General features: G+C 40.9%; 1 protein-coding gene across 4 annotated transcripts; it reads left to right on the top strand.

The window, feature by feature from the left end:
• The first annotated feature begins 836 nt into the window (after positions 1–836).
• rnf111 (ring finger protein 111) lies at positions 837–23748 on the top strand. 4 transcript variants are annotated; one of them, XM_028401851.1, is made up of 16 exons: positions 846–942; positions 1271–1333; positions 3731–4673; positions 7081–7216; positions 12929–13083; positions 14165–14359; positions 14586–14962; positions 18037–18289; positions 18864–19206; positions 19302–19427; positions 19563–19680; positions 20248–20328; positions 21087–21182; positions 21455–21541; positions 21929–22032; positions 23137–23748. In XM_028401851.1, the coding sequence occupies exons 3-16, from the start codon at positions 3815–3817 to the stop codon at positions 23252–23254; spliced, it is 3048 nt and encodes a 1015-aa protein (XP_028257652.1). In that variant the 5' UTR covers positions 846–942; positions 1271–1333; positions 3731–3814; the 3' UTR covers positions 23255–23748. The 4 variants fall into 4 exon arrangements, with proteins under 4 accessions (XP_028257651.1, XP_028257655.1, XP_028257652.1 ...); XM_028401850.1 differs by lacking the exon at positions 1271–1333 and having other exon boundaries at positions 837–942; XM_028401852.1 differs by lacking the exon at positions 1271–1333 and having other exon boundaries at positions 870–1020.
• Positions 23749–24430: the final 682 nt, after the last annotated feature.

The following is a 24430-nucleotide window of genomic DNA, read 5'->3' as shown; positions in this document are numbered from 1 at the left end:
CCCCGTTGCTAAGTGTGACACAACAACTCGAGAATACGTAATATAAACGCAGCATTGATTGGACAGTGAGGTCTATAAAGTGACATAGATCAAAGATATTGCTATTTCAAATTCTAATAATTTATTACCTCGGACACACTGCTTCTTTTTCCCCTTCGCCTGTGATTGTGAGGATATTTACTATTGAATAAATATTCTATATATATATATATATATATATATATATATATATATATATATATATATATATATATATATATATATATATATATATCCATTGTGCTGTCATGCAAATGTTCTTTCATATCTCCTATATTATGTCCTTGCTCCTATCTTTATAGCCTCAATATCATATACTGAATACTGCGTAATAGTCATCAACAGCACTGAATTACTGTCACTGTAAAAGCCAATGTTTTAGAGTGTTTTATTTGCACCTAAATTAAAAATGTCTGTATTGTAAAGGTCTCTCGGTTCTTATTATTATGGAGCCATAGATTACCACGATAAAGGCATTATAAACAATGTATGCAATTACACATTTTGAGCATCTTGTATTTACATTTGTCAAACCTTTATCCCCTAGTGGGCGCGCTTGTATTTAGAATCAATGGTTTAGGAGGCGATACATGTAAAGCAACAATAAGACTAGAGACTTATAATTCTCCCTCTTGTTTGTGTTAACAATCAATATACGATGAGGAAGCGTTTCCTATTTGGTGAAGTTTTATTTACACTTCTGCGTCGAAGTATAAAGAACATTAAATTACACTGTCGCAAAGTGTCGTAAAATAGCTGATAGTCGATGGGGATGCTGCGCCCCCATGCGGAAATCAGAGCAACAACTGAGTAGTAGCAGTAGCCAGCAAACAGACGACCTGCTGGGTAAACAACAGTGGATGCCTCGGAAGGCAGGAATGGGAACTTCGTCGAGGGCAAATAGTGAGACATTTCTATCTTGTCAAATAGAGACATAACAGAGAGGTCGTATTAGCTTTCGAGAGACGTTAAGAGTCTGCTGTGAGTCAAAATGGCTGAGTATAATCGACAATTTGTTGAGTGAAGTGAGAGCTAGCCTTAGCTTAGCTCGTAGCGATCCAGGGCCCATTGCCTTCGATTTAGGTTCTCGGCTCGGGACTGTGTTGTCAGTTTCACAATCCCAGCCACTGCCGTCCTCTGGTCGCGATTTCTGTACAGGCCTGCCTAGTTGTAATTAGGGTTAATACTTAGATAACTACCTGTTTTCAACGTTCGTTATTATTTTCCACAGGATCTAACCTCGCATGTTGCTAAAAATACGGTGACACAATTTGAAAAAAGGACTTAGACCCAGGTACGTGTTGTCTTTGTTGTCTTCTGTCTGGAGTATTTCTCCGACTGGATGGCTAAATGTTCACTTTGGTTTCCCTTGATTTGTTATCGGAGTAATGTAACTAGCAACACTTAATGTATGTATTTTAATGGCTCTTTATTATCACCACTTTATGTGGCCTCAGTCTCATCAGCAGCGTTTGTGGGACACAGATAGACAGCTGGGCTTATTGTAATTGTTAAGCGTTGTAGAATGCTTAGCCCCTGTTTTAGACTCGAAACTGTCAAGCGGAATAAATCTGTGTAGCTCTGTTTTTGCCAGCCTAATCACAGGGGTTGGTAGTTGTTTCAGAGTCAGAAAGTATTCTGGACATCAGCAGTCCTGGCTTAGTCGTACATCTTAAATTTACTAATGACATTTCTAGGGCTGGGTAGTCATACCATCTTTTTTTCACTTCCTGACGGTCCTTTTAAATGGTCAACCTCGATAATCTTATATATTCAGCCATAATGTTTTGGGATTCTTTTTTACATTTAGGATTGTCCTTTGAGGCCACTAAATCCATGCATGTCTGTCTGGAGGACTCTCACTAATCAGTGAGTCATATAGAAAGGGAAAAAGAGCAGTGTTCTGTGTTTCATTGATAGTTTGGAGGGGGACTTAAATTAATCACCCCCTGCAACAGAATCTCGTGCATCCCTCTCTCATAGAAGTTGCATCCTTCAGTCAAGTGACAACCAGCACGTTGTTGTGACATATGCTGAGAATGCAATGACATTGCTTTTGCCTCTAAATTAGCAAAGAAAATGTACTGCATCGTACATTTCATATCACAACCAAATCGAGTCTGGCATAACTAACCTCACGAATGAGAAGAACTGTACTAGAATTGTGGTACTGAGACACTGTCAAAAGGGTGGAAAACTCCCAAGTGGGTTTTTACACCTCTGCTGCAGTCCCATAAAATATTTTAGAGATGCTAATATAATGTTTTTTAAAGATAGGTAAGATGTTATGAGACATTGTGTTCATTTCCAATGCTCAGTTAAGCAGGATATCCACATTTCACAATGAAATGTGAAATGTGTTTGGTACCAGCAAAAGATGTGGACTGCCGTATCATTGGTATTATTTGTCTTGTCTCACATCACATATCTCCATGGCCACAATATGTTCACTTTCTGAAATAGTAGCAGTGTAATTTTTGTTTTCTGATTACATCATATCAAGAAGTGTGGTTGGCTTGTTGCTGTGGGTGATATATCTGCATGCAATGATGGTGCATTAGACTGTACTAAAGTTACTGTGCTGATCCGTACTGGGACATGATGGATGAGTACTGGATGAGTAAAAGATAAAGAAAGCTTCATTTATTACAGAGATTTAGTATATTGTAAATACACTTTGTGGCAGTTGAAACATTGCAGTTGCTTCCCAAAACATAGAGATTGATTTTTTTCCTTCCTTGCCAGTTTGAAAACCAAGCTTTCCCAGTATTATAGTCAGTGGTGCTAACGCTGACTGGTGGCTGGCAAAGGGATGCAGCCACCAATGTGCTTTACCAAAAGTACACACAGTCTTAAGACAAACTTTTTTTGTATGTATCTAAATATTTTGTGATGCTGGATTTTGGTGTTGTACTGGGAAATTATACATGCTTAATAGTGTCTCTTTCTTCTGGGATCTACTTGTCAGTGCATCCAAATTTAACACAAACTGTCTCAAAGTCTTAACTTGAGCATGAGAATTACTTTCATGGTTGATATTCCCTTTAAGATCTAATTTAGTCTGATTCAAATGATTCCTTGAATCACCAATGAAGCATCGACATTGAGTCATTCATTTCTTTTGACTCAGACTATTTATTTTCCATCTATAATGGCCAGCTTTTGGTCACGCTGTCTTAATTTGTCATGCTAAACAGAATTAGTCGGTGAGTTAACATATTTACCTCATGCAGGGTTGGTATAGGTATATCAAGGGTTGGTTTTCTTGCTTATATGCTTTTGCTTAATCAGTAAAAAGCTGGAAAGATAAAAACAATTTACTGTTGACTGTGTACTTTTATTATACAGGATTATCACATTTATAGTCAGAGAGGTACATTAAATGTTTTGTTATATTAATGGTATGAATACTAGATTTAGTCATATTCATAGCACACTGAAGCATATTGGATCAGATTGCTTTATTTCATCCATGGAGTTAACTTCATCATTGCAAGCTGTTTGAATAGGCCACTCTTGACTTGCTTTTAATTTGTTTCCCTGATGATTTTAGTTAGCAATACATTTCTTGAATGACTTAGATCATAGAATATTTTTATCACATTGGTCAGACCTCCATTTGGAGTACTTTCCCTAGTATTTTGTTTTGTTTTATTGTTAAGTGACTTGTGCATCTCCCTTTGTTCCTAAGGTGTTCATAAGATGCAGTGGACGGAAGCCTAGGGATTAATGTAACTGCATTTGGTGTTTGCCCTGTGAGGACAGACCGGCCACCATGAAGAGTGAGGTGCCGTCAGAGGCCGCCAGCAGACAGGAGCAGCTGAAGGAGCCCATGGAGGCAGCCAAGAGCTTCCCTAATAACATGGAGGTGATTGGAAAGGCAGGCAGTGATTTTGAGACCCTGTGTGAGTCCAGGCATCGGCCTCTGAGGGACACAGGGACGCACAAAGACTCAGAACGTAGCCTCCCTGGGCGCAGAAAAAGAAAAGGTCAACAGGCTGGGCCGTCAGACTGTACGCTGAAGGAGGGCCACATCAGTGAGAGTTCACTGGCACCTCAGCGTCCCAGAGTAGAACTTTTACAGCACCCCAGCGAGGATGAACATAATCACGAGTCCTCTTTTAGTGACTGTGCTTCCTCCCCCTCATCTAGCCTGCGATTTGGGGACTCGGACACTCTTAGCTCAGAAGAAGAGGGGGAAGCTGGAGCAACAGGGGGGCAACACAAGGCTCCTGCCCTGGCAACAGGAGGAGCCACTGGAATTGGTCTGCGCCCTGTTCTGGGTCGAACTCGGGGGAATCGCTCTCATAAGTGGGTGCGGTCTGAGGCTGAGTCGGTGCTGCTGAAGGGGCCGTGTCTGAGCAACCGACGGCCTCTGCATAGGAAACGCTTTGTGAAAACAGCTCCTGGAGGAAGTCAGCGGACTCAGAAGCAAAAGGAGCGACTACTACTGCAGAGGAAGAAACGTGAAGTGATAGCACGTAGGAAGTATGCTTTACTCCATAGCACCAGTAGTTCCAGCGAGGAGCTGAGCAGTGACTCGTCCTCCCCTTCTTCTACTGAAGCAGAAGATGAGCTCTATGTAGATGTCAGCAGCACAAGCAGCCAGCCCAACAGTGCTGCTGTAGCCACAGGTAAATGCCATTGCATCATAATCTTTGCATTGTACATAACGAGATCTATTATGGTAAAAAAACATGGCAAACTATAGAAAGCTCAGTGGGGTAATTCTTGTGTCATCAGACTCTGTAGGCTAAAGAACAGATAATGCAAGAATCAGATATTATGAGTTTGTGGTGTGAGAACCTGGATTTTATAAGGATCACTAGGGAAAATCAGCTACTTGTGTGATCTGTATTTTTGCAGCCTGATTTCTCAGAATGAAAATAAACTTCAAACCACAGAGATTCATGTAATGACTGTGTGCTACACAAAGAAAGATGCTACTCCAAGCACAGATATATAAGTAAAGCTGACGAAGACACAGCTAAGAGAAGGTTTAACATGGTCCGCCCTAATAAAAGCAAGGGCCTCTGTGGCTAAAGCAGGCTAGCACTAATGGAAAGGGAAAACCCCAATTGATGTCAGCTTGCTAAAGCAGGTGATTTTCAGGCTTTCAGTAACAAAATCTATAAGTGTGTTGCAACATACATAAGACTGTTAGACAACACCTATAAAGAAATACCAAACTTAGGAAACTGTCATCTGTACCTGTTGGAGCAACAAGGTTTATGCAGCTTCTAACATAACTTCCTGCCCTCAGTTGCAGCAATAGAAAGGTCCCTATGAAAAGCCTCACCTCTACCTTGGTTCATTATTTCTCCCATGTAGCCATTTAGCCTCAGCAATATTTCTGTTGTTGTGGCCCTGGGGAGAATGGAAGCTAGTTGTTGTGCCTCTGCGGTGGGAGGCAGGTGGGGGAAAACTAAGACACTGTTGAGCAGCAGCCTTTGCATAGAAACAGTCAGTCTCAGAGGAAAAACAAGGCATTTGTTTACAGCAGGGGAAAGCAATGAAACCTGCCTTTGAAATGTCCAGGGTCCCAGTGGGTGTGTGATCTAACAGAAGAAACTTTGACAACAACATCATAGCCAATTTACTTTTAATACAGATCACACCTGGATTGTTTTTAAGATAAAAAAATCCTATAATTTATAAAATATACCGGTATACTGCCTTTTTGCATTATTGATAGGAGTTAGTTCAAAGCATGGCCTCTTATTCATAACCTGCTGTTCAAAGGCATTTGAATGGTAGTATTTGGCATTGTTTGCCTAACCATACTGTGCACATATTGGTTACAATCTTCCACCAAGTGGAAAGGTGTTGTTGTTTGTGTGACTCGATGAAGGCTTCACCCGAGTGCCAGGGAGCTAGACTTGCAGAGGGTGCTAAGCAGCATCTCTCTCGAGGGAGTTGAAATCGAAATCACACTGGGGAGTTATGGACTTCACTACTGATGTGTACAAAAATACGGTCTCCACTATCATACCAAGCATTTGGGCTCAGATTAGGTTTGGCACTGAGTAATTTAAGCAAAGAAGCAGTTAGTTTGAGATGAAGTGAAAGCAGTGCTCATATTGGTTGCATCTCTTAGACACCATAGTGGTACATAAAATATCTACATGTCAGTTTTTACAGTACATGGAATGACAATAGTGTCTTTGTTATCTGCTAGATGCCAGAAAAGTTTTGTGTGAGATTTATGTGGAAAGCTTAGTTAGTTATGTTTAAGTTTGACTCATATTCCCGATGTATGAGTCAGCAACAATCACTTACACTGAGAAATTGAGACAATAATTAGAAACAGGCATGAGACGCACACGCAAGTAAACAAGTCTTATTATTGTTCAACTTATCCCTTAAATAAACACGCACATTTAGCTTTGTGTGCAGTACCTAAATCCATTTATAAATACTTGGGTAGGCATTATTACCCTCCTATGGCACAGGTTCGTTCTCACCATTAAAAAGGCTGAGGAGAATGATTCATTTGTCTCAAATTAGTTTGCCATGACTAACTTGTTCAAGCAGTGTGATAAACTGGGTTCCTTGTGTATGACATGAGTGGCATTAATATGTAGGATGCTTAGGGAGATTGGCTGCATTTTGTCAGTCAATACTTTACTTTATACGTTACTTTATTGTAACATGAAAACTGACAATATTGATTCACAGAGTGTTTGCAATGTGTTTAAAATCAAGTCCAATTATGTTGATAGAGTAAAAATATCTACTGAGCAGGTTTTATGACATCAACTTTAGGTAACAATGCAGACATGGAAAAGGGTAAAGGGAAGAAAATCATGTAACATACTCGAGCCTTTATGATTTTTTTTTTTTTTTCTGCTATTAATTGGCCGTTTGTCACACTGGTTTATTAATATTCAGTTAAACTAGTCACATAAATCCTTAATGATTATCAAAATCTTATTAGAAGAGTAAAAAGTCACATGTTTTATTGTGGTTTGATGCCTTCTTTCTCTTTGTCTGATTGCATACAGTATACTATAGTACTAAACCAACTTTCACTGTATTCAGGTGCTCTGGATGAGGACGTGGTGGTGATCGAGGCATCTCCAGCTCCTCCTCCTCCTCCTGTCCCTGCAAGTGAGGAGATCAATGTCACCTCAACAGACAGCGAGGTGGAGATTGTCACAGTCGGAGATGGATTCAGGTAGGCACAGAAATAAGTCTCTGATATAAATCAGCCTGAAGTTATATGATCTCTTCTGTGGAGTGAAATACTTGAATTTGACACCTGCTATACAGTGATATAGGAATGTGGTTATTGTCTAATCAGTGAAGTTATATCATTCAGTTATTGACATGTTTAGAAATCATACTATCATTACCACTTTGTTTGATAGTACATAGTGTGGGATATTTTATATAAGGTACCAGATTTCTGTTACTGTGCTATCCTTGGTCGGAGTTAAGTGCCACCTGTTTTATAATAACCTAATATTTGTAATTGGCTTTTAGTAAAATGGAATCCAACAAAACATGTAGTACCAGTAGAGCAGAAAATGTAGAGCAGCATAATGAAGGGGTTTTCTGCAGAGCTATAAATCAGCCTTTAATCAGATTGAAAAGTGACACAATAATTTAGGCATTTTTTGTGACTAGTTAGGTCAGCTGGAGCTTGTGGCTGCGGAGAAAACATTTTCCCTGTAATTTTTGCATGACTGGTCATGTGCTGTTGTTTCCCTTTCTTTAGAGCATGAAGAACCTCCTTTTTTTGTGCAAACATCAACATAACATCCATTACTCAGTTTATTTATTGTTAGCTATATTGCTTTCTGTTTGCTTTTGAAAACAGAAAGTTGACACTTGTGGGTGCTTTTAGTGTGCTGCTCTGCAGGTAAGCCATGTTTGTAGCTACTGACTGGATCACACATCCTGTAGATGAGCTCTTGTGTACTTGGTGTGTTCATGACTGTGAACAAGGACTGAATAGAGATTGTGAACAATATGTTGCAGTCATCTGAAAACCAATCAGGTTGAAATAAGTAGTCTCATTTGAATATGCAGTGAGGAAGTGGATGTAGCAGCATAACAAGTCAAAAGGTTTCAAATGAGATTTTTTTGCTTACTTAGATCTTTCAGTTTCACAGTGAATAATAATAGATTCTGCCATTCTGGTCACTACTAAATATCAATTATCACAGTGACTACAACACACATACTCAAAAGTTGTTGAAATCCAAATAAGTTAAATGTTTGTTTACATATAAATGCATTGATTAATACTTTGGAATGTTAATATAATAATTAATGTTTTATAATGAAGAAGTATGTATCTTAGTCAATCCCAGTTAACCTGACATTCATTGGCTATTTTAGTGTCTGCAGTCAGTTTAACAGAACTGGAAAAGAGTAGGTGCAGGTTGCTAATTGCTTGTGTTCAAACACAAGTTGGAGGGTGGGGCAGAGTACTGTGCCTCTGCAGAATTGCTTGGCTCATGGATTCCATAGCTCTGCTTACATTGCCCAGAGAAAGCAGCCATGGGAGAGCTGCATGCCTACTTGTTTATATCCATGAAACCACATCACTCTAAGGGGATCTGCTCGGTGCTCTTGTTGTTGCTCTTTTGAGATACTTCACATTTCCTGTCAAGCTAACTAGTTGCCTGCCCTAAAGGTTCATAATAATTTAAATGTGTAATCCAAACTGTCACATTTAAGTTTTGTTAATTGCTTTTGTGCATGAAAAATTGTTTGCAATGTCTTGAAACTTATTCTATTCTATACCAGATCAGACTGTGTGTAGTGCAACCCCTGGCATGGGTTGGTGACCTGTTAACAATATTCAGAGTATTAGACGGTGAATGATTAGAAAATTGGATCACAGTTTTGTTTATCTGAAACTATGCTAAATGTGAGAAATCGATTTGCAGAATAGGTCTACCATTGTCATCCCTTGCAGCCACATCCATTTTCCTCACCCCATTGAGAAGCTTATTTCCTCTTTCTCCTAATACGACTTCCTGTGTCAGTATTCCCCTAATTTCTTATGGAGGCGATTATGCAGCTCGATTTACAAACCTCTGCTTTTATGTGTTAACCTCCATCTGTCTTACTTTTCATATCTCTTTTAGCTGTCTTCTCTTCCTCCCCACTTCAAATTCATCTATCAGTAATATCTGAAAATAGTTCCAGGAAGTGATTACTCCAGGCTTGGAATGCCATGGCGGGTCTAATCTGCCTGTTTTCCTCACTTTCAAAGATGTCCTGTCTCGCTAGAGAATGTGGGGATGAGCCTTGCTGGAGGGGGGATGGGCAGCAGTGCAGCAGGAGGGTGGAGAATCAAAGGCCAACAGAATGAGCAATGAAATCTTTGTTCACACAGCCAGTGGTCTAATTGTAAATGTGTGTTTGTGTGGGATCATGTCAACATAGACACATTGTGTATGCATACACAAACATACATACATACAAAATATACTATATTTCTAGTAGCAGAACTGAGGAAGCCACTCGGGGGGAGTGGCAAAACGACTTTAGAAAAAAATACGTGAGTCCAGTTGCCTACATTTAAACTGTTGGACATAACATGACCTGGATGAATGAGAGCATCCACAGATATATATTGCTGGTAGTATTTAAGACGGTCCTAATCAAGTATCTCTTTTACTGGTCAGTTGGTTAATTGGCTGTCTCCGATGAGATTCATTTAATTCTAATTTAAACCAGCTATACTTTGAATTTGAACAAATGAAAGTAGTGGTTATTTTGTATAGATTATTAAACTGCACACAGATGTTTTTGATGTGCATTGGCTCATTTTACTCCCAGCATGCATATATTGTTGATTTTCAGTAACTAAATTGGGACTTTAGCAGAACTTTATTAGTTAGGGCCAAAAAATACTGAAATCCAGAAAAGTTAAATTTTTAACACCAAACCTCTGCCTGTCAGTTTGCCTGTGATTATCCAAAATTCAAACTCTGGGTTTGTGTTTATTAGTGCATGTGACTCAAGAATTCACACACTTGAAAAGCAGTGCAAGATGTTGGTGTTTTAACGGTACACTGTGTGCTTTACTTGGCAGAGTCCCATGAGTTACAATCAACAAGGATTATATAGCTGACATGGATCAATTAAAAAAGGCCTTGATCAGCCCCTGCCCTGAGTCTGCAGATCAGCTCAGGATATGCACATTAGCAGGGTCAAGTGTTTCAGTGAGATCAACACATGCTGTATGTCTGTCTCCAGGATTCCAGGAAGTTGTCTCTTCTGTGCTGACACATAAGGAATTATGAAGACAAACTCAATAGTTTGTCAGCCAGAGTCTGATGCCTCAAAATGTTTACTGCTCATTACAAAGTGCTATTCCGCCTAGCATGATCCCCTCCCTTTAAATTTACTAACTCCCCTTAGCTGTCTGTAGCATCAGTACCTACATTACCGCAGTGCACAGCCCTCAGCTCTGTTCTGATCCCCGGGGTATGTAGCTCACATCACCTCGGCTTGGCACAATCTCAGCTTTGCCAAGCCACCCATTCCCATAGTGTTCATATTTACAATATACTGTTTTCCTCTTTGCTGCCACCACCTTACCCTCAGGGGTGACAGTGGTAAACAGATATTTACAAAATAATCCCAGGTCTGCTTAATTAGGAGCTCTTCCCTGGTGAGAAGTCCTGTTCCTTGGGATCAACCCACAGCTGAGGTGGCTGGCCAATTACAACAACCATGTCTCCTCCGCCTCTATGAATACCACCCTCACTGCTGTGTGTGTTTTGGGGTGTTTGAGAAGTGTATGTTTACATGTTGGGCACAAGGTTGGCCTTAGTGATTTGCAAAATGAAGTGATGAGTGAAAGTATGACGTTTCCTCCTTTATTCCACTAGCAGTGTGCATCAAGCCTCACAGGAAACTGAACTGGAGTTCAGCAGACAGTGTGAGCTAATGGGAATCCCCCTTGTCACAAACAGCAGAGTGTAAGGCATTTCCTGCACTAAACACTTCGAGGAATGGGATCAAAGCTGATTCTTGAATGTGTTTTGAGAATAGTCAATTAATAATTTAAAACTCCATAACATTACTTACTTATAGTTAAAATTTGTCAGGATCTAAAAGTAAAGGGAAAATAAATTCAAAAATATTGTTATCAATGGTTTTAGTTTATCAATTACTTGCAAAGTGCAGCGAAGAGATAAAAAAAATCTATATACATATACACTTACACAATATTTGAACCGTAACCGTTTGCCTACCAACAAAGAAATAATCAGCTATAATGTTAGGTTTATTTCAACAGTGAGAGATGGAACAATAAAAAAACAAATCCAGATAAAGGCAAACAAGTTATAGATTAGTTCTCATTCTCATGAATGAAATTAGTATTCGATCCCTAGTCCATTCCAGCCTTGTGTAGGTCCACAGTCTTGTCCCTGACACTCTTGAAAAGCTCTTTGGTCTTTGACATAGTGAAGAGTTTGGAATCTGGACTGATACAGGTGACATGTCACAATGTCTTACCTTTATAAAATACACCTGGGAGCCAGAAATCTTGCTGATTGATAGGTGATCAAATACTTCATTAATGAAAATGTGAATTAATTGACAACTTTTTTGAAATGTGTTTTTCTGGATTTGTTTGTTATTCTTCTGTCTCTTACTGTTCAAATAAACCTATAGTAACAGTAAAAAAAAACTGTCCGATGGTCTCTTACAGTGAGAAAAATGACTCAATAAAACGTAATTTATTATGCTAACCATCTTTTATATTTACTTTTCTTTCTCTATTATACCACTTTGACCCCAGCCAATCATTTACCTGACCAGGTTTTCTTTGCTCTGTTGAAAACATAAGCAAATGAAAACAGATTTTTCTAATTACTTGGTAATTTATGAAGTTTTTGTGACTCATCACTGAGGTTAGGGTAATCTCGTTCAACACACCAGAAATTGAGATTAGGGTTGTTGGCACTCAGATACATTCTATAATCCCATAGCTCTTGTGTATGTTTTTTTAAAATCTCTCATTTAGCAGCAGTGAAATTCCCCAGCTACAAAGCACCATGGTATCCAGCTTTACGGCACTCCCCATACAGTCTCTTGTCTCTTGTCCCTCAGGCTCATTCCTCCTCCCTCTGATCACCTGGCTTTGTAGCACCTGGGAGGGAAAAGTGGCTATTCCCTGGTCTCTCACTCCAGTCTCAGAGGCAAGGAGGATAGAGCGGCAGGAGCCTTTGAGGGAGAAAATTAAAAGGAAGAAGAGAAAAAGGGCCAAAGGCAGAGAAAGAGAGGTGTCGAGCATTTAAGTGAAATGTAGAAAAAAAAGAAAGGTGTGTGAGGAGATTTAGATTTAAATGGTGAGTAGTCATGGATGAGCAGCCCGTGGTGGCAGTCCTTAGAGAATAAGCTGTATTTTCCGGCAAAGCAGATGTCCATTTAAGCATAGCTTAAACAAGCTATGTGCCAATCTGCAGTTATAGTCAGAATTACAAGCCTCCTGATACCAACTTGTTGTTTTAAAGTTTTGGGAAATAGTTTTGTTTCTGTGTACAATGTAAAATAATGTCAGTTTCATGGAGGGGGTAATAATTTTGTCTCCAATTGTATTAAACGTATGGCCTTGTGCTCAGATATGTTCTGTTTGTGCGATAATGTTTTGTATCCCATCATGTACTCCTGAGCTCCTTGTCATATCATTCACCTTTTTGCATTATAATTACTGTACTGATTATGAAGACTTGTCTGATAATACTGTTGTGCCAGCATCTTTTTGTTAAAGCAGCTGCTGTTGCTCTCCTGGAAATGAACTTTTGAGGATCAGTCTCTGAAGAACCAAATGCTTCACTGAGCTGTGAGAATATTCCAGGTGGCCTTGTACACCAGTGTGCTGTAACAGTATTTTTTTATGTCTCTGTATCTTTAGGTCACGCTCTGTGGGGGGTCTTGGCAGGATTTGGGCTAATAGTTGTTCCCAGAATCGTCTTCAGGAACCACGTGGACGTCACAGACTCTCCACTGTCATCCAACCACTGCGTCAGACTGCTGGGGAGGTGGTGGACCTCACTGTTGATGAAGATGGTAATACAAAATTAAGAAGAGTCATCTTTCCAAATTTATTGATAACTATATCTTATCAAAATAGGGCTGGGCACACTTTTATTTTTTTCACTTATCTGCCCCCTCCCAGCTATAAGAATAAATGAGTTCTGTACACAAGATGCTGTGTATATGTAATTGTAATACGATAAATAAAAAGAAAAGCTGTTCCTATTAGCCAAAATTAGTAGAAATCAAACTAATTAATATTTTATCATCAACGTATAAAAGGTGATGTCAAGATGGATTTAAAGAACACACAGAAATTAATTTGTACTTCACAAATACACTAAACACCTCAAGTTGGGCTACACATGGACATCTTGATTTTCCTTTTAGTTTCTACAAATATTAGCATTATGCTTGTTTTAAAGAGCAATGAGGACATCAGTGGTTGCTAGAGGCAAATATTTAGAACAAATATATCATTGTTATTGTGCCATAACATCAGTTACCTGTCCAGTTACAACATAGATTTACATTAGCATAGTTGTATCCACATTTATAAACATTTGTATTTCTTTTCAGATGGTAAGTGTACTTCATTTTCTATAAAAGATGGCTGCTTTGTGAACTTGGGTGTTTGTGTCTTAAGTCTGATCAGCCCACACCCATGATAGATGGCAAAAGGCTGTAGCACGAGTATGAGAGTATTTGCATTTCTTAGGGGAAAGAGGGAAAATTAATTTGTGAATATGAAAAGCGGATGGAAAGCACACAGTGGAATGCTAATAAGGTCTGCTCCTCTACTTGGCTGCTAAGCCTCTGCAGACAAGTACACACATGCTACAGTCCATCTAAATGTATCAGTAAAATCTGAGGAGCTGTGTTTAATGTATATGATGCTGTAGTGTTGTTTTTGAACCACATTCAGCACAAAAGGAGTTTTTTTTAGAATCAGTACTTGTCATTTCAAACTCAAGCTGACTCTGCTGACTTTTTCCAAGGATATCCCAGAATTTAAACTGGAGACGGTTGGACTCATGGCGTAGTTTTCATGTGCATGCTAGATCTTGCTGGTAAAGCACGTCTTCTGAACCATACTCTGTTTTCTTTCTTCCAGATCTCTCAGTTGTGCCAACAACCTCTGGCAGCATTCACCCTCAAACAGTCAGGTCGTCCTCATCATCATCTTCCCACCATGCCTCTACCTCAGAGCTTAATGATGCCCCAGGCCCTTCCACTAGCTGCCCAGGTTCAATACCTGAAAGTATGCACACACAGAGGCCAAGTGGCTCTGCTCGCACAGCCACAGAGGGTAAGACAGGATATGCTGTGTTGAAACCAGTTGCTGTAGACCTGATTTTAAACTCTTACCCAGATACAGGATCAAGATGAACTATTCAGCTGCTACAAAAAATCTCTCAAAATCTCAGTGTGATCACAAGTCCCTATATGTCACCTGTATCTTTGTTATCTTTCTACCCTGTAACCTGCTGCCTTATCCTCTGTTTTTATCTAATCATTCATGTTACTTTTATCAGATGACAGCAGATCTGGTTTGTCAGGGACAGCCGGAGAGAACACAGGCACGGCCATGCCCCGTCTCCCATCCTGCTGTCAGCAGCACTCCCCGTGTGGAGGTCCCTCCCCTGGTCACCTGTCCTTGAGCCACTCCCACTCCAGCTGCCTGCAGTCATCATCTTCTCAGCAGACCAGTGGCTCTCAGCACAGCCACAGCAACGCTCACCACTTTCTCCATCATGTCCATCACCCAGCACCACAGCCCCTGGGCACTATGCCCTTTCAAGAGCAGAGCTGTCCTGTGGAGCGACCCAGCGCTCTGCCTGCCCCCTGCGCTGGAGTTACCAGCAGCAGCAACAGCAGTAGCAGCAGTAACACGGCCCACTACCATGACCAGGTATGGCTACATACCAATGTGCTTTAGGACTGTTATGTCCTTTCTCTTGAAACAGAATGTAGTTAGTGACTGAGGGAAAACATAACTCCCAAACTACAACAGTGAAAAATAGATTTTATTAAGGCCCGAGCACCGAATGGTGCAAGAGCCCTATTGAAACCCTTAGGATTTTTTTTAGGGCCCGAGCACCGAATGGTGCAAGAGCCCTATTGAAACCCTTAGGATTATTATTTTTTTTTTCTTTCCCCCCCTTAGATCGCATTTTTGGAGGCCTTAACATGCCCAAAAACTCACCAAACTTGGTAGAAAAATTCATTCGCCCGAAAAATTTTGAAATTTGCTGACGTTTGAAACGCACATAGGAAAATGACTCTATAGCGCCCCCAACGTGTAGCCCCTCTGGCCAGTTTGACACAGGATTATGAAAATTGGCACACATATGTATCACCTCAACACGCACAAAAAAGTCTCTTGGACCCCCCCTCCAAACCCAACAGGAAGTCCGCCATTTGAAGGTTTGTGGCCATTTTTGGCGATGTGTGACCCTGCTGCCAAACTTTTCACGCCTCGCATACTTCAACGGATTGAGCTGAAATTCGCCGTGTCCACTCAGGACACCATAGGGAATAGACGCATTCCAAAACTCTTACAAAAGTCTGACGGTGTGGCCGGGGCGTGGCCTCAAAGTTTGACCATTTCTGAGGACACAGAAAGTCTCTATAACTTCTTCGTTTTCTGTCCGATCTGTACGAAATGTCACATGTATGATCAGAGTCTGACCCTAAACACATCTATACAACAATATTGAGGCTTTGACAGAGCGCCACCTACTGACTACACAAAATGTGGTGTTTTCATAGGTTTTTCTGCCTGCCCCCCTGGCCTGTTTTGAGTAGGGTCATGAAAATTGGCACACATGTGTATCACCCCAAGATGCACAAAAAAGTCTCTTGGACCCCCCCTCCAAACCCAACAGGAAGTCCGCAATTTTGAAATTTCTGTTAATTTTTGGCGATTTGTGACCCTCCTACAAAACTTTTCACGCCTCGCATACTTCATCCAAATGAGCTAAAACTCACTGTGTCCACTCAGGACACCATAGGGAATAGACGCATTCAAAAACTCTTTCAAAAGTATTACCGTGTGGTGGGGGCGTGGCCTCAAACTTGACCATTCGCCATTACAAAGGAACTCACTGTATTTATTGCCCTAATGCGTAGCCCCGCTGGCCAGTTTGACACAGGTTCATGAAAATTAGCACACATGTGTATCACCCCAAGACGCACAAAAAAGTCTCTTGGACCCCGCCTCCAAACCCAACAGGAAGTCCGCCATTTTGACTTTTGTGGCAATTTTTTGCCTATTTTTGACCCTGCTTCAAAACTTTTCACGCCTCACATACTTCATGCAATTGAGCTGAAATTCACTGTGTCTACTCAGGACACCATAGGGAATAGATGCATTCCAAAACTCTTTCAAAAGTATTACCGTGTGGCAGGGGAGTGGCCTCAAAGTTGACCGTTCGCCATTACAAAGGAACTCGCTGTGTTTTATGCAGTACTACCCATATACTTTATGCAATGTGGACAAAATCTTACAGTACTGCTATGGACCTGAGTCTGAACAGATATATATGCTAATAGGATGATACGGTCATAGCGCCACCTACTGGTAGCAGGAAAGTTTGGTTGTAAACATGTGTTCGTTGTATCTCTGTGGAAATAAGAGGAGAGCATAGGACAGGAGAGTATAGGAGACAAGAGCATAGGAGAGAAGACTGCGATGACCCCGCGGATCGCAAGGTGCGCGAGGGCCCGCAATGCTGCTTGCAGCTTTAATTTTTTTTTTTTTTCTTTCCCCCCCTTAGATCGCATTTTTGGAGGCCTTAACATGCCCAAAAACTCACCAAACTTGGTAGAAAAATTCATTCGCCCGAAAAATTTTGAAATTTGCTGACTTTTGAAATGCACATATAAAAATGGCTCTATAGCGCCCCCAACGCGTAGCCCCTCTGGCCGGTTTGACACAGGATTATGAAAATTGGCACACATATGTATCACCCCAAGATGCACAAAAAAGTCTCTTGGACCCCCCCTCCAAACCCAACAGGAAGTCCGCAATTTTGAAATTTCTGTTAATTTTTGGCGATTTGTGACCCTCCTACAAAACTTTTCACGCCTCGCATACTTCATCCAAATGAGCTAAAACTCACTGTGTCCACTCAGGACACCATAGGGAATAGACGCATTCAAAAACTCTTACAAAAGTCTGACGGTGTGGCGGGGGCGTGGCCTCAAAGTTGACCATTCGCCATTACAAAGGAACTCACTGTATTTATTGCCCTAATGCGTAGCCCCGCTGGCCAGTTTGACACAGGATCATGAGAATTAGCACACATGTGTATCACCCCAAGACGCACAAAAAAGTCTCTTGGACCCCGCCTCCAAACCCAACAGGAAGTCCGCCATTTTGACTTTTGTGGCAATTGTTTGCCTATTTTTGACCCTGCTTCAAAACTTTTCACGCCTCACATACTTCATGCAATTGAGCTGAAATTCACTGTGTCTACTCAGGACACCATAGGGAATAGATGCATTCCAAAACTCTTTCAAAAGTATTACCGTGTGGCGGGGGAGTGGCCTCAAAGTTGACCGTTCGCCATTACAAAGGAACTCGCTGTGTTTTATGCAGTACTACCCATATACTTTATGCAATGTGGACAAAATCTTACAGTACTGCTATGGACCCGAGTCTGAACAGATATATATGCTAATAGGATGATACGGTCATAGCGCCACCTACTGGTAGCAGGAAAGTTTGGTTGTAAACATGTGTTCGTTGTATCTCTGTGGAAATAAGAGGAGAGCATAGGACAGGAGAGTATAGGAGACAAGAGCATAGGAGAGAAGACTGCGATGACCCCGCGGATCGCAAGGTGCGCGAGGGCCCGCAATGCTGCTTGCAGCTTTAATTTGATATGCTTTAGTCATTACTTAAAGAAAGAACAGTGACATGTTTAGTGTCCATAAGAGAAGTTACTTTTTTCTTTTAACGGCTCTGCCTTCCTCCCACAGCAAACTCTGCCAGTGGACCTGAGCAACAGCAGTGTTCGCAGCAGTGGAAACAGCGGGGCTAGTTTCCATGGCAGCACTTCAGCCTTTGACCCATGCTGCCCAGGCTCCACCTCACGGCCTCCCGCATATGCCTCCCATGCCACCCCTGGGCCCAGCCAGCCAGCTGTGGTGGACTCATTCAGCTCCTCCATGGTGGCTCAGCCTCAGCCACAAACACAACCCCAGACTTGTAGACATTACATGCACCCATCATGTGAGTACACCACCGTCATGCACTGCAGAATACGCAACATTCAGTCTGTTTTCAAATTACACTTTGGAGCTGCTCCATGATGATTTGCAGAGCTACCAAAAGCTGCCTGGCATACACACTCCTAAAACCTAATGCTAATAGTAATTAACAGTTAGTGATGGTTAATGTGCCAAGTGCTAAGGGAACTGTACCAGGCAGAAGAAGTTAATTGCTACTCAGAATATTCCAGCTTTAGGAAGGAAGCGATGTGACAGGGCCTCCTGATGGGAGTGTAGTAAGAGTGGCTGCTGGTGTCTATGCTCACCTCTCCCTTGACTTCCACTCCTCTTTATTTCACTGCAGCTCAGACAGTTAGCAAGGAACTCTGCACACATAAGAACCAAATTTAAAATAAATGAACATTTATTAAATGTATAATTTACAGTGATGGATTCTGTCGAAGCTAGGAACCTATTACAGTAAGCTCTGAATGTTTATATCGACTGTTAAAAAAGCATAATCTGTAATTTGATGAACTTTTTATTTGTTTACATAAAGTAATCATAGTTTTCCCTGTCATCTTTTCTGAACCCAGATGGCTCTCTGACACGCTCACTGCACCATCAGCCATCCTCTGCCTGTCCTCATTCCCACGGAAACCCCCAGCTGACACCTCAGCCCCCCTCACAAGGCGAGTTTGTCATTCCCCACACCTTTCATACACCACTGCCATCAGGCCCTGCTGTGGCACCTCCCCCTACTCTGTCTGCCCACCACCTCTCTACTTCAAGTGCCCCAATGGCCCAACATATTTCTGCGGACCACCAGGCCCTGCCACCCCACATGTCTGTACTGGGGACTTCGGTGCAGAGGCTCCATCAACATGAGATGCTGCAGAGGATAGAGGTTCAGAGGCGCAGGATGATGCAACACCCCACGTGAGTACAAAAATCATCCAGTGCAGATGACAGAGATGATGAAAACATAAAAAGTACTTAACCACACTTTGTGTGTTCTCTCCCTTTTTTTGTAGCCGAGCACACGAGCGGCCCCCTCCACACCCCCATAGAATGCACCCCAACTACGGCCATGGACACCACATCCATGTGCCACAAACTATGTCTTCCCATCCTCGCCAGCCTGAGCAGAGGACAGCTTGGTCAGTGTCTGCAGCAGTCTGATGTTCAATGATCCAGAAGATGTTTCGACTTGAGTGATAGATTTTGATTTCAGCCTCAAGTCGACTAGAGATCTTTCCTGATTCCAAAATTGACTCTTGGCTCTCTATCAACAGGGAACTTGGCATTGAGGCTGGAGTAACTGTGGCACCGTACCCTTCAGGGCACCTGCACTCCCACCTGCCCCACTACCACCCTCCCCCACGACTGCACCACTTTCCCATCCCCTTCATGGTGAGACAAACCCTCAGCACACATGCATCCATTAGCATACATGAAAACGGATCTCTTTTATATGGATTCTGGCTGAGATTAATGGTGTTGGCCCCTTATTTAAAACATCAGTTATTTCAAGGATGGTTTACTGAACCAACCATGAATAATGCATTAGCAATTAATAGTGGCTCATCAGGCATTTCAAGTGCACACTCAACAAATCCAGAATCCTTGAGTTACATTCCCTGCAAATGTAGTCAACAGTTTTAGGATGCTATATTATCATCATAGAGTTGATATATACATACATATATATACATATATATATATATATATATGTATGTATGTATGTATGTATGTATGTATGTATGTATGTATGTATGTATGTATGTATGTGATCCTCTTTTTCCACTCATTTCCACTCCACTTATTGTGTTAAAACTACAGATATTTTTAGTGTAGGTAGACTTAAATGCAACCATTCCTTTCCACCGGGAATGCTATTCACTGTAGTGTTCACTGAAGTGTTATCCTTGAGGTAAAAGTAATGAGTTGTGTGTGTATGCGCTGTCTGTCTCCTCATAGCACACTGGCATATCTGAAGTGACCTACCCACACATTAGGTACATCTCATCTCGAATGACGAGCTTTGGAAGAAGCTATGAGGTGAGCACGTCTGTTTGTTTTGAATTTTTTTTTTATTTAAGTTCCTAGACAAACACAGGAGAAGCAGTTTTTCCTTCATTCATGGTGACATAGCTTATGCATCACCACATGGCTCCTTAACATTTGATCTTGATAACATGAGTTTATTTATATTCAAAATACACATAGCATATCAACACAGCTGTTCAATAGTATTCAAATAAAACTCAAGAGAGCCATAGCTCACTGAAATGCACAGCAAATCAGCCATTAAGTGCAAGGATGGCACTTTGAACCTTGAGTTCTTCTCTGCATGTTAATGTAATCCCCGTAACTAGTTTAAGTATCCAAACCTTTTAAAAAATGTTTTCCAGCTATGTTCATTCTGTTGGACCAAAGTTTCAGGGCAATTTCAGAATTGTGAAGTCTGGTCCAAAAATTAGGTGTGAAAGGGACCCTTAGTTTCTCTCCTCTGCTTCCTTCTTTTTCTAGACCATCTTAAATGTGGCCAACTACATGTTGGCTCAATAGGTGAGAATAAGCTCTGATAAAAAAAATACTGGATTTTTTGACAGTTTATTCCCACTTGCAAACATTAGTCTTATTAAAGGATTTTTAGAACCTAGACTGAGGAAGCTCAAAGGATTTCAGCACTGAACTGGAAGGTATTACTGACAGAATAGGTGAACTTTTTCTCTTTCATATGTAGAGAGAGCCTTCAGTCTTTACAGTGTGCATGTGTCCCTCACTCTGACAGTGTTTTATACTATCTCCATTAGGACCTGCTGCATTTAGAGGAAAGACTGGGGACTGTGAACCGAGGAGCCTCTCAGGGAACCATAGAGAGGTGCACTTACCCACACAAGTACAAGAAGGTGAGGACGTGTCACTGTGTGTGTGTGTGTGTGTAGCTTTATTTATACTGTGTGTAATAGAATCACTTCATATAGATGAGCATGTCTGTTACAGTGTATTCTGGGACAGAGTGCACAGTGGTCTTTTGTGCTCATTTCAATCGTCTGATGTTTTGCCAACATTTAGAACATACTGTAGTGTCTTTTACCAGAGAATGTGTTGGGGAAAGGTTTCCTTAGAGGTTTCCAAATGTATCTAAATAAACAATCTAACACCCTGCCACCCAATACAGAAGGTGATGGAGAGAGACATTGACCAACAGTTAACCCCTGAAGCTTGGGCATCTATTGGGAAAAATATGCACGCAACCCCAGAATCGGTGAGAAATAATAAACAAATCAATTTGGAATCATGTCTCTGCTCACATGTGCAGTAGATGTTAGTATTAGTCTTGGGGGCCAGGGTATTCGGCTAATAACGTTTGATTTGTTTAGCAGAGAGACAGTAGATAGAAAGCGTGTTTTTGTTTCAGGACAAAATGACCATTCTCTCTGTCCCCAAAGTAGTGCTTTCTGATGAAATGTTTGTTGTAAAATTAGTTTTCCGTATTATTATTATTTTGCAAATTTAAAAAGTTTCTGTAATGTTACCACAGAGTTTTAGATTAGAGAGTGAATTGATAGCATATTAACCATCTGAAATGATTCTACTGTGGCAACAATGCTGTGTATGAAAATTCATGTTTCCAAATGTTTCTCGCAAACAGAGAAAGCTGCATGGTAAGCAAGACGAAGACGAGGGGGCAGATGAAGACACAGAAGAAAAATGCACCATCTGCCTGTCAATACTGGAGGAGGGGGAGGACGTTAGGTAAATGCGACTCCCGCTGGGTGTTTTGTCCTGCCTTTTGCACACAGTTTTTATATGTTGAATTTATCTTAGGGGCGTGTCTGTGAGCCTGAGAACACTGACAGGTGGCGTGGCAGGTGTAGTTGTTGCCTCCGCCTCATGAGATGTGTGTTTTTTAAAAACCCAAAGGTAATCAGGTAATCAGCAGAAAATCCCAGTGTGCCTCAGAATTACCGGCCTCATGGAGCTGCTTTTTGGCACAGACTCAGGTTTTTGAAGAGGATTTTCTGCCCTCTGTTGGTATTATAGAAAGAGGTTTTTAACTTTTCAAATAAATTATTTAGAATGAACATGAAAAGTCGATATATAATCTAATTGTCTGAAAGCTCTTTGAGTAAAAAAAAACTACAATACATAATTTAAGTCTATACTACATTTTATCTTTTCTGTATAACCTCAAGTGTCCCTTATGACTGATGACTATCTATATGCTCTGTTTCATTTTTAAAAGAGGCTCAGCTGTGCAGTGTGATTTTTAGCAAACCTTGCTTGAACAGGAGTAACTACGGTATTCCTTAGGGACTATTTTAAGCGGTAGACTTGATACGCCGCTGAATATTTAGAGCAGCAGGATGGTATGTTGGATCATCTTAAAATAAACAACAGTGTTTGTGGTAATCAAGAAATATGTCAGCCTTTGGAAAGGTACAAATTTTATTTTGAGGAGCTTAGTCCTGAATTCAGGATTGACTCATTTCATCTGGACTTATTTGGTAACACCAGAAAGAGAGAAGGGCCGCGCTGTAAGCAGCTGATCAGCAGTGATTGAAAAGTTTGTAACCTAAGATAGGAATCCATTTTAGAAAAGCTGACTGCATATTTATCCCCCCCTCACCACCTCCATCACATTTATATTCTTAGACTAGTGGTGATAGAGCATACATCCTTTCTTTTTAGAAGTTGACATCACAATCCTGGGTGATTGCAGACAGTTGTTGACTTGAAAGTGTCACTCAAAGAGTTGATCTGCATGTGTGTATAAGCTGCATCACTCATTGTATTCTGACTTATCAACCACCTCTCATAAACATACAATTAATTGTCTCTCCTGTGTTTCCCCTGCAGACGCCTACCATGTATGCACCTCTTCCATCAGCTGTGTGTGGATCAGTGGCTCCTCACCAATAAGAAGTGCCCCATCTGCAGAGTGGACATTGAGGCGCAGTTGTCTGCTGAGAGTTGATGCTGTTTTTCTAACAAACCCCCTTTTTTGTGTTGAAAATTTATTTTGAGATCATATTAATTTTCTCTTAAGTACTGCAGTCAACCAAAGATGGCATGAATTACCTGCGCAGCTCTACTACGAGAAAATAAAACGTAAAAAAAACAAAACAAAAAAAACATCTTGACAAAAAAGCATCGAGCCTAGAGTGCCACCTATCACATATTACTACAACAGCTAGAAATCTCCATTAAGGGTTTAAGATTTTATTGTATTTATAAAGCTTTTATGTAGCTTTCGATTGTTTCCTCAAGTGTCATTTTTGTTTTGGTTCTCTGCATGTTTCCTTGCAATGCATTTCTTTGCACATATAACGTGGGCTTTAACACAGCCTAACAAGTTGCAGGTGAGGATAGCTGCTCTAGTAAAGATGCATTTCTGTAAACCTAATGCCTTGCTTTACTAGAATAGAATGTCAACCTCCAGTTTTTAACAAAAAACAAAAACAAAAAAAACATTGCAGGATTCATTTTACCAATCATTGTATTGATTAGTTTATGTTTAGAAGATGTGGATTGTTAGTAAAAGATGTTTTTTAAGTAAATCAAAACATTCCTAACTAGGGAAATATGTTAACAGATCAGCTGCTGTATTAGTGCACACCCAGTATTTCTAGAGTGGAAATAAACTCCGACGTTCACCTCACTCCCAGAATATGCACATGCTTTGCTACGATGACACCTCCCTCCCGCACCTTCATTTGACTAAAACACCGTTATCAGCACCATCTGATGTATTTTAGAAAACAAGAAGCAGAATGTCACACCCCCTCATCCTCCTCCTCTCTTGACTGTTCTCTCTTTAAACTGAACGATTGTCGGGAACTGCTGTGAATCTTCATTTCGTTTTGGGGTGGGGGTCCTTCCTGTAGATGGACCTGCGATGCTTACATCAGTTTCTGTAAGATGATCTCAGGTCTATATGAGAAAACTTCAGACAAACCTGGGATCATTTTGTCAATTTGATAACTGGCAGTGGTGTTTAATTTGTGTGTGTGTGCGTTCAGAGGGAAATACACAGCTCAATTTAAAACTCACTGTTCTCACACGTCAGAACCATTTAACCCACCCTCCTTTCTGTCTCTCTGTAGTGGAGCAGCAGCGTCCATTTTGGCTGCTGCAGATAGATAAACACTAA

This window comes from Parambassis ranga, chromosome 3, assembly GCF_900634625.1.
Source record: "Parambassis ranga chromosome 3, fParRan2.1, whole genome shotgun sequence".
NCBI lineage: Eukaryota > Metazoa > Chordata > Actinopteri > Ambassidae > Parambassis > Parambassis ranga.
Note: the sequence above shows the minus strand (reverse complement) of the source record. Positions and strands in the feature narration are given on the sequence as shown.

What these genes read in the sequence shown, in the direction of transcription:
- rnf111 (XM_028401850.1), top strand. Translation starts at nt 3,815, where the DNA reads ATGAAGAGTGAGGTGCCGTCAGAGGCCGCCAGCAGACAGGAGCAGCTG. An exon ending in TGCTCGCACAGCCACAGAGG is followed by an intron (nt 14,360 to 14,585) that starts GTAAGACAGGAT and finishes TACTTTTATCAG; the next exon opens with ATGACAGCAGATCTGGTTTG. An exon ending in ACTTTCCCATCCCCTTCATG is followed by an intron (nt 19,681 to 20,247) that starts GTGAGACAAACC and finishes GTCTCCTCATAG; the next exon opens with CACACTGGCATATCTGAAGT.